General features: G+C 40.5%; 1 protein-coding gene across 1 annotated transcript in view; it reads right to left on the bottom strand.

Annotated features, from left to right (window-relative positions):
• Positions 1 to 11,310, bottom strand: part of SLC47A1 (solute carrier family 47 (multidrug and toxin extrusion), member 1) — an 85,583-nt gene that overhangs the window by 29,475 nt on the left and 44,798 nt on the right. The window contains exons 8-9 of the mRNA XM_006877433.1: positions 2,596 to 2,704; positions 2,406 to 2,481 (exon numbers count right to left, since the gene is read on the bottom strand). Coding sequence (XP_006877495.1) covers positions 2,406 to 2,481; positions 2,596 to 2,704 — 185 coding nt within the window. The remainder of the gene's footprint in view (positions 1 to 2,405; positions 2,482 to 2,595; positions 2,705 to 11,310) is intronic.

Genomic DNA, 11,310 nt, shown 5'->3' on the forward strand with positions numbered 1-11,310 from the left:
ACAGGGTTTCCGAGGGTGTAAATCTTTACAGGAGTAGAAAGCCTCATCTTTCTCCCGCGGAGCGGCTGGTAGTTTCGAACTGCTGACTTTGCAGTTCGCAGCCTGATTCGTAACCACTACGCTACCAGCGCTCCTTCTTTGAAATGATAATCATATAAATTTCTGTGTATATGTGTGTACATACATATATACATATGTATGGATATGTTGTTATTGTTGGTAAGTGCCGTTGAGTCAGTTCTGACTCTTATCAACCCAGTGTAGAGTTTCTGAGGAGTGGCTGGTGGGTTTGAACCACCAACCTTGTGGTTAGTAGTTCAGTGCTTATCCAACAGCACCATACTAGGACATATATGGATATATACAAGGGCTTCATGGAGCTCTGGTAGCATAGTGGTTACGAATCGGGCTACTAATCTCACAGTCAGCAGTTTGAAACTACCAGCTGTTCCGTGGTAGAAAGATGAGGTTTTCTGCTCCCGTAAAGAATTACAGCTTCGGAAACCCTATGCAGGGTTGCTAAGAGCCGGAACCGACTCCACGGCACACAACAACAACAACAATACAGGGGCTTCAGCAAGTTCATGGAAAAAATGGAATTAAAAGATAGTGGAATTTTTCTATGATCTTTCTGAAGCTCCCTTGGATATGCATGCATACACACAGACACACATGTATATATTTAAAGAAAAAAAGGATACTTTTTATACCATAGGAAAAAAACAATTTTGAGGTTTTGAGGTCAGGAGTATTTTAACAAAATTCAAGTGAACATCTTCCTAAATCATGGAAGCTTTGCAACAAGTTTACAGAAATTCTGCCCCATAATGCAACAGTTTTTAGATGGATCAAGTGTTTTAAGGGAGGTTTGGAAGACATCAAAGATGAGCCAAGGTTAACTTTCCCACATGATGAAACTGTGGCTAATGTCCTGAGACTGGTGGACAAACACTGTAGAATTACCACTTATGTAAGAGCTACTGAGGTTGGGATTTCACATAGCTTGGCATTTTCAACTTTAAGCAAACATCTTGGCCTTACGGAGTTTTTGATTCAGTGGGTGCCAAAAGCATTGCATAGAGATCAGTTAGCTCAAAGAATTGATCTTTTTGTCAGTCTTTTAAGTTATGAGCCAGAACTGACTCGGCAGCACGTAACAACCACCACAAAGCTAATGCCGAAAATTTACAGAACGAATCATAAAAAAGGAGAAGTCTTGGATTTACTAACGTCTTCCAGTGCAAGGCCCAATCAAAACAGTGGCTTCCCAGGGGATCTGCTGGGTCAGTGAAACACAAGGCACAGAGGTCAGTTCAGAAGGTTATGGGAACTGTTTGTTTTGGGGAACCCAAAGGAGGTAATTTTGAGAGATTTTCTCGAAGCACATAGGCCAATCACAGAGGCTTATTAAGAGGAGCTTTTAGAAAATTGAAAATTGCATTGGTGAGGAAAAGGCCAGGAGAGTTGTGCCGAACAGCCTTTTTTCCCCACCATGGCAATGCACTAGCTCATTCTTTGAGGGTAGCAAGGACTGTCCTATGAGAATTTTGTTGGAAAACCTTACCCCACTTACCCTATAGCCCTAGCCTTGCCCCTTTAGACTTATTTTTGTTCCCCAAACTCAAAGTACATTTTAAAAGAATACAGTTTGGGTCCCATGAGGATAACCAAACTGCTGTCCATGTTGAGGTGGTGGGAACCAAAGTGCAGAATTCTGAGGAGAAGGGTTAACAAGATGGAAACACCTTCAAAAGTGTGCAGACTTACATGGAGGATGTGTCATAGAGCCATAGCTTCAAAGTTTGATATTGTTATTTAATAAAGGTATTTTATTTTGTAGCAATACCTTTTTACTTACACATGAGTGTGTGTTTTTATATCTGCCAAGTTGTTGAGTGCGTTCTGACTCACAGTGACTCTATGTCTGTCACAGCCGAACTGTGATCCATTGTGTTCTCAATGGCTGATTTTTCAAAAGTGGATCATGGCAGGTCTTTCTTCAAATATATGTGTGTGTGTATACATAAATGTTGTTGTTGTTACGAAGGCTCCATATACTTATATATGTATGTCATTGGGAAAGAGATAATTAACTGAAAACGTAATCAATGATACTAAAAAAGAACTCTTTTCTATAATAAACACAAGCATTCTGAGTACCCAAAGCAGAAATTACCATCTGTGTCCATTAACTTGACATTCTAGATTAGAAATCAGCTCCTACTGGGTATTACCTAATCACTTCTTCCCAGGTAACTTGAGTTTCTAATCTCAAATGACTCAGACTCCCCTCCAAAGTGCAGACCCAGGAAGTCCAGTATGAAAGCATTTGTCAGACTTGACCATCTCTTACCACAGATTTCACATTTCAAGAAAATCTCAGTTACAGAAAGCTCGGCACTCACCTGTCAGTAGTGAAAATGTACCCCACAAGGTCCTTACTGCTTGACAGAAGAATGCCAAAGATGATGGCAAAGAGTTCTGGAGGAAAAATGGCAGAAGAAACGCAAAGTGAAAAAGGAGATCTTTGGGCAATCTGGGTTTCCACAAGCAGAAATGGTGTTGTGAGTTAACTGAAGACATAAACATAACCACCTGTGATCAGTACAGCAACTGCTGACGATTTCTTTGCCTGCTCAATGTTCCTAGCACCCAACGCATTTCCAACGCGGACGCTGGCAGCCACACTGAAACCTGTAGGTATCTAAGGGGAAAAGCAAACCTACAATGAAACTGAGAAGGTGAGACCACATAACAGATAAAGTGTGTGCCTCTCTACTTTCAGTTCGGAGCCAAACCATTTGCTTTCCCCAAAAGACGAGGATATAGAGAAGTCATGCTCCCTATCTTAAGGTTAAGGATTAAATTGTGCCCTCTTCCAACCAAAACCAATGTATTGGAATCCTAATATACTGCAGTCATATGCCTGTGGATACAATCCTGTTTAAAAACAAGGCTTTCTTTGCTATGTTAATTAGATCCTAACTAAGTAGTTGTTGTTAAGTGCTGACCCATAATGACCCTGCATAGTGTTTCTAAGGAGCAGCTGGTGAGCTTGAAACACCGACCTTGCAGTTCAAACGACTTTGCAGTCTGATCCATTAGCCCACAGCGCCACACCAGGACTCCTAAGTCGAGTGGGTTCTAGTCACCTCTGAGTTATCAGAAGAATAGAAGAGACACAGAGGGATGCATACACACTGGGAAAGGACAGGGCATGGGAGGATCATCTACAATTCAAGGACCACCCAGAACTACCCACAAGAAAGAATCCACAGGGCCAAGACCCCGATTTGGGCTTTTAACCTTCCAAACTGAGAAATTAACTTCTATTCTTTAAAGCTACCCATTTGTGATATTTGTGCTATACAACCACACAGGAAACTAAGACATTGGTCCCTGTGTGGCTCTCTGGGTTAACGCGCTGAGCTGCAAAGTCAGTTTGAGTTGCAAAGCTCCAGCTCACCAGCAGCTCCTCAGAAATCCTGCACAGGATCGGGTCGGAACCAACTCAACGGAACTTAACAACAAGGCACTTAACAACAAGGCGCTTAACAACAAGGCAAGGCAGTGGTTGAGGTGGGCCCTTCATGCTCTGCTAACATTCCTCCTGTGGGCTTGGGAGCTGGATTGCCATGAGCCCAAGCTAATTACTGTTCTGAAAGACCACCCAAGGGTTGCATTTAGAAGACAGAACAAAGAATGATTAACTTCCCCCTTCCCCAAATGTTAAAGAAACTCAAAAAAGAAAAAGAAGATGCTTGCCAAACTGATAGTAATGTCACCTTTTTGTGAGAGAGCAGGGGGAATTAGGAGAAAATTTGAGGAATGGGAAATCTGAAGTCCGTCTGCCTCCCGTTCAGTTCATTCTGACTCAGTCACTTACCAGCTGTCGGACTCCAAGCTACTACTTAACCCTGGGCCTACTTGTCACTGAGTAACTTCCACCTCATGGCATTCCACATGGTAGAGCATTGCTCCATAGGGTTCTCATGGCTACCAACTTCCAGGCCTGTCTTGGTTGTAACTGCCAACTTGTAGTTAGTAGTTGAATGCTTGATCATTTGTGTCAAACAGGGAACTGGTTTAAAATTTATAGTGCATACAGTGGAATACTATGTGTCAAAAATATTTTGATTTAGATGTCATTACTGGATTTACTGAAATATAAAATGTATATAAAATATTAAAAATATTTAAATGAAAAAAATGCAGGTTAAAAAATTCTGCCCAGGAGAAGGGGGGGAGGGAAAGGGGGGAAGGTCCTCAGAAGAATGATTAAAAAAAAAAAAGATGTGTTATTTTATGACTAGTTCTTGAGACACAAAGATTGCAAAACAGAAGAATTTGTCATAATAAGTTGGCTTTGCAATTTGTTCTCTTACAAAGCAGTTACCACTAATGAACAGAGCATTCTTTAATTTGTATTGCTTTTGTAAACACTCAGTCCAAAGTTCAGTTAAGACAAACATGGAAACCTAGCAGGTGATTTACAGTTGAGTAGGCATTTTCATCCAAGACGTCTTTTCCCCAAAGCCAGGTACCTTTGAGGTCTTATCACTGCATTGCTGTTTGGTAGAAGTGTTTTCTCCAGAATGCGCGCCTTGAGCATGAAGTCCTATCTTACAAAGGGAGTGACTGATCCTACTTAACCTTCAGTTGAAGATTGCTCTTAAGATTCCTAAATTAACGAAACTAAAATCCTAAATAGGTTACTCCCTCCTCCTCAAGGAAAGTACTTCCTAGTGGATAAGTGTGGTGCTGTGGGATAATGCACTGGACCGCAAGGTCCGTTTGAACCACAAGGTCAGTGGTTCAAATTTACAGGTTGCTCCTCATACACCCTGTATAGGGTGGCCATGAAGTTAGCTACATTTAACAACAATATGAGTAAGAACTGGTTCCCCCAGTCAATAAGTGCTATGAATGTAAATATTGTAACTCGAAGATAGATAATCTAAGTAAGTAAGGAGTACTGGTGTGGCGCTATATCGTAAGCACTGGACTGCTAACCCCAAGATCAGCAGTTCAAACCCACCCAGTCACTCCTCGGAAATCCTATTCAGGGTCGTGAGTCGGAACTGACTCAAGGATTTGCTGTTGCTGTTAAGTACTGTCGAGTTGGTTCTGACCCATAGCGACCCTGTATAGGGTTTCCGAAGAGCGACTGATGAGCTTGAACCACCGACTTGTGGTTCAAGCGACTTTGCAGTCCAGCTCATTAACCCACAGTGCCACATCAGGACTCCTACATACTTAACAATAATGTAAGATACCAACAATTGTTAAGATACATCATATATGTCAGTAAGATAATGTGCATCTCAAGGACTGTAACAGAATGTTTTTTGTTTTTTTTTATGGCACATGTTCATTTAATACTTACCAAATGAACTCTTTCACACTTATAAACAGGTCACTCTGAGTTGATCTTGTGCAAAACACACACACACACACACACACAAGTGAGTGAAGCAAATTGGATAGGACTATCACTTCATATTTGGAATCTACCTCTTCTGAATCACTTTTCAAATCATAGTCACCGGTGTCTGTATTCTCCCACACATCAGCTTCTACCCTCAGCTGCTATTTCATGTTTTGGACAAAACAGTGTCTGACACCTTACGGGCAGTACTGCTCATGCATGACATGGTCACATCAACTTCTTACTGCTTTGGAGTAAAGCAGTTTCATCTACCCCAAGGGCTTTGGTAGCGTAGTGGTTACCAATCGGGCTGTGAACCGCAAGGTCAGCAGTTTGAAACTACCAGCTGTTCCGCAGGAGAAAGATGAGGCGTTTTGCTCCTGTAAAGATTTCAGCCTCGGAAACCCTGTACAGGGTCACTATGAGTCGGAACTGACTCCATGGCACACAGCCACCAGCCACCAAGGGCTTTGGAAATTTCGCCTGCCTTCAACTGCATGGCTTAGTGTATGACAGGCAAAACTTTGGCATGTGTCTCACTGCCAAAATTTAGTACAGCTTCATCTACTTGTGGATATCTTCTTTTCTTAGGTCCTGTAAAGTATTTTGTTGTGGTTTTGCAAGAACATATGGAATTGCAGTAATTCCTCCAATGATTATGAATATTTGCTTCACTGATATCAAATTTGCATCCGGTAGCTGTTTCCATGTCTTTCTGTAAGCGCAGTAACTTTTTGTCCCAATGTTGAATCGTAGTGAAATCTTTTTGAAGACATAAGATGCCAATTAAACCTGACATGTTTGATGCCATCAACCATTCATTTAAAATGATGACACTCTGGCAGATTGTAACCAAGCGAACACAGGCACCAGGCTAAGATAATTACATCCATGTTAAGGAGCTCTGGTAGCATAGTGGTTACGAATCGGGCTGTGAACCTTAAGGTCAGCGGTTCGAAACTACTAGCAGCTCCGCGGGAGAAAGATGAGGCTTTCTACTCCCGTAAAGATTTACACCCTCGGAAACCTGTACAGGGTTGCTATTGGTCAAAACCGACTCGACGGCACTTAACAACAACAACAACCACCATGTTGACAGCAATTATAAGCTGAATATTGATTTCAGACAAGCTAAAATGTGCAGAAAAATATAGATTTTAGGACTAATAAAGTATGATGGGGTTTCAAGTCTGTAATGTTTACCAGATAGACACCAATGCAAAAAATTAACCCCAGAGCCAAGGGATACATAAGTAGAAAGCTAGTAAAAGTGTAAGATGAAACGTTCCAATTTAGTTTCCATTCCCCTTATTTATTTTTTGTAACTTCTTATTGTGAATTGAGTGAAGGTTTACAGAGCAGATCATCAGTTTGACATTCAACAAATAATATACGATTTGCTTCATTACAACGATGGGAATTCCTTCCATGTATCAAATCAATACTATTTACTCTACTCACTTTAACATGGCAGTCCCGTATCATGCTGTACCTTCATCTTTCCTCTGCCCACCTCCCTCTTGTATATTACCTGCCCTGTTACCCATGTTAACAACTGTCTACAGGCTAGCACCTGGATAATCTGCCTCAATTATCATAGATTGTTTCCTTTATCATGAAAATCTTTTCTTAACTTTTTACAACATTGGTCGCATCAAATATCTGCCTTTTTGTGGTTCACTAATTTCACTCAGCATAATGTCCAGGTTCATCCATGTCATGGGGTGTTTCGCAGATTCACCATTGTTCTTCAACATTGTGTAGCATTTCATTGTATGTATGTATGTATGTATCAAAGTTTGTTTAACCATTTCTCTGTTGATGGGCATTTAGGCTGTCTCTATCTTTTTGATGTTGCTCTTGTAGACAGCATATTGAAGGACTCTGTTTTCTTACCCATTCTGATCTGTTTTGTGATTGATGCATTTAATCCACTTGCTTTCAGTGTAATTATTAATGGTGGGTGTGTGCCGTGGAGTCGGTTCTGACTCATAGTGACCCTGTATAGGGTTTCTGAGGCTGTAAATCTTTACGGGAGCAGAAAGCCTCATCTTTCTCCTGCAGAACAGTTGGTAGTTTCAAACTGCTGACCTTGAGGTTAGCAGCCCGATTTGTAGCCACTACACTACCAGAGCTCCTTGAAATTATTAACAGGTCTGAATTAATTGTTGTCATTTTGCTGTGTGTCTTTGTGGTGTTGCTGGTTTCTTTGTTCCACATAATTTTCTGTTCTGAGTTCATTTTGTTTGTATACTTTCTTTGCATTTTCATTTCTGTGTGTAATATTTACTTAATCTTTGTGATTTTCCTTTTAAAAATTTTTTTTTTTTTTTTTTTGATGTGCAGGCGTATTCACTGTCTTTGAGGTTACTCTGTAGCTCATTAATATTTTTCCCAATTTAAAAAGAGTGTGTTGTATCTTGAAATCTACTTCACTTCCTTTCCTTTTGGAAGTTCTGTATGTACTTAACATCTCCCATTTTGCTTCGTAGTTGACTTCACTATAAATGGATATCTCTGGTTCCCTATTTTCAATCTGGTAGGTTTTACTTTTAATACTTGTAATTCTGGATTGAGGTTTGGGTGACATGGTCATGATGGGAATCTCAGGATGTTCTCGGCTGTTGTTGTCTCTCAGTCTAAAGAACACCCTTCAGCATTTTTTGCAAAGTTGGATTGCTCATTACAAATTCCTTTAATTACTGCTTATCAGGAAATGTCTTAATTTAGTCATCATATTTGAGGGATAGCTTTGTTTGCTGGGTTGGCTTTTTTTTTTTTTTCTTTCAGAGTTTTGTGTATGTCATCCCACTGCCTTTTTGCCTGCATGGTTTCTGCTGAAAAATCAAAGCTCAGTATTATTGGTTCTCCTTTGTGGGTAACTTTTTATTTTTCCAGAGCAGCTCTCAGGATTCTTTCCTTGTTTTTGGTTTAGGAGAGTTTGATTATGATATTATCTTGGTGAATTTCTTTTGGGATCTATCCTGTTTGGATTTGTTCCTTTTCTTGAATGCTTACTTTTCCATCTTTCATGGTAGGGAAGTTTTCTTCCAACAATTCTCCAACAATTTTCTCTATGCTTTCTACTGTCTCTTCCTGTTCTGGAATTCTGATCACCCATAAGTTGTTCCTCTTCAGTTTATCCCACATAACCCTTAGGCTTTCTTTAGATTTTTTTCTAATTGTTCTTCTAGCATACTAGCATTGAGATTTATCTTTAAGCTCACTAGTTTGGGATTCCATTGTTTCAAATCTACTCCTTTGCCCTTTTGAAGTATTGTCCATTTCTAGGATCTTAATATTAATCTTCGGGATTTCTAAATGTACGTTTTGTGTTGTTTCAAAATTTCTATTTATTTTGTCTGCTTGATCTTATAGTGTTTTCCTGAATTCTTCTAAAGTTTTATTTTGGTATTCTCTTTGCTTCCCTCTTTCTTTTAATCCTTTAAAGGATCCTAAGTATCATTCTTTTGAATTCTTAGTTCCATTTATCTTTTCTTCCTCAGAAATGATTTCTGGTTCTGCATCTTGGTCATTTGCTTGAGCCATTCTCTTGTTTCTTCGTGTGAGCTAAAATTGCCTGTTGTTTCCAGGGCTGTTGTATTTGAATTTGATGATTGTATGTTGGTGTGTTCTTAAGCTCTCACCAACTGTCTCCTGTGGGTGTTGTTAAAGAATGGAAGTGTGTACACCATATTTGTTTGCCATTCGTGCACCTCAGTTTAGGGTGCGTTTGCCTACTGTCTATCACTGATCAGCTGACATAGGAGCTAGTACTGGCTCTTGCTCAGTGGGTGGTGCTACAGAGGGTAGGGCTGTGGCTTGGCTCTATGGGCACAGTTGCTGTCTCCTCTTGGATGGGAAAGAGAAAACCCCTCTGCTCCCTCCCATCACATACAAGAAAACAAAAGAGAATAAACAAACAAGGAGGCAACAGAGAAAAGCAATAATAATAAAGAGAGAAAAAGTAATTAAAAACCAGCAGCAACCAAAAAGAAAAAAAAAATATTAACAAGGCTGTGGCTGTTGTTAAAAACCATGGAGTTGGTTCCTACCCATAGCCATCATGTATAGGGTTTCTGAGGAGCAGCTGGTGAACTTGAACTGCTGACCTTGTGGTTCAGATGGGTTAGTGAGGTACTGTAGGATAAGCACTGGACTGCTAACGACCTAAATGTGAATCCCAGAATTATGAAGGCCATCAATGAAAAAAATAGGGATAAATGTGAGGGCTCTAATTCAGGGAATACACAGACTACCACACATTTTGAAAACTACACAAACAAAAGTAGACAAACTAGATGATTGGGACTTACTAAAAATTAAAAACTTACGTGTATCTAAAGACTTCACCAAAAGAGTAAAAAGGGAACCCACAGAATGGGGAAAAAAATCTTTTGCAATGACACATCAGACAAGGGACTCATTTCTAAAATATATAGGAAACTACAACACCTCTACAAGAAAAAGACAAATAACCCAATTACAAAATAGGCACAGGACATAAACAGACACTTCACCAAGGAGGAGATCTGGGCAGCCAACAAACATATAAAGAAATGTTCACGATCCCTAGCCATTAGAGAGAAGCAAATCAAAACAACGAGATATCATCTCACACCAGCAATAATAGCAAAGATAAAAAAAATTAGAGGACAATAAATGCTGGCGAGGATGTGGAGAGACTGGGACACTTCTGCATTGCTGGTGGGATTGCAAAATGGTCCAACCTCTCTGGAAAGCAATATGGCGCTTCCTCAGAAGGTTGGAAATAGAAATACCTTATGATCCAGCAATTCCTCTACTTGGTATTTACCCACAAGAAATACAAGACATAACAAGAGTAGATATAAGCACACCAATGTTCATAGCAGCACTATTTACAATAGCAAAAAGATGGAGACAGCCTAAGTGCCCATCAACTGAAGAATGGATAAACAAACTGTGGTACATACACACAATGGAATACTATGCTACCTTAAAGAATAACAAGGAAGCTGCAAGCCACTGCATTCCATGGATGAACCTTGAGGACATTATGTTGAGTGAAATTAGTCAGTCACAAAAGGAAAAATACTGCATAGGACCACTACTGTAAAAGACTAAGAAAAAGAACCCATACTAAAGGGGGGGAGGGGAATACTTTGCTGGTTACTGGGATGTTGGGGAGTGGGGTGAGGGAGGGAGGGGAAGGTGGAACACAGGGCAGGGAATAGACACAAGATAGTTTGGGTGCTGGGGGTGGGAGCAATACACAAGAAGGGGGAGGAGAATGGAAGAACAAGGCAGATGGGAGAACAATTAGGCAGGTTTGCATGGGCTAAGTGGGCCAGAGGGAAATAATGATGTATGCACAACCTTGGAACAACAGGGTTCTGGGATACAGGGATTGGGACATGCTTAGAATGGGCAAAAGGGGGGAAACAATGGTAAGATGCTTGGTTGTCTTTTAAATCTTATTTTCCCTTACATATCATTATAAAATTGACACTGGCGGGAGAGAGAAAGGAACATCCAGAAATATCACCATAGAAAGTTTATAAGTCTGTCTTCTGCCTATAACTGATTGGAATACCGAAATGGTGGCTACAACGTGCCTAGTGATGGAGGCTTCCTGTGGAGCCTCTGCATAACATAAGACCAAAGGTGGAATCCTGAACCCCCATCCCGAATCAGAAAACTCCACTTGAAATGACAAGCAGACCAGCCTGGAGCAGCTAGAAGAACAGAAGATACTTCTTGAAAGAAAGACCGACAGTAAAAATACAAAACAATAATGGCAGTCTGACTGGTTACTATAAGAACAAGCAAGTTGCTAGCCCAGGAGACATCAAGGCAAGTGGTCAGGTCCCCTCAGGGCAAACCCCCTTCCAAGACTAAGA

This window comes from Chrysochloris asiatica, unplaced genomic scaffold, assembly GCF_000296735.1.
Source record: "Chrysochloris asiatica unplaced genomic scaffold, ChrAsi1.0 scaffold00495, whole genome shotgun sequence".
Lineage (NCBI taxonomy): Eukaryota > Metazoa > Chordata > Mammalia > Afrosoricida > Chrysochloridae > Chrysochloris > Chrysochloris asiatica.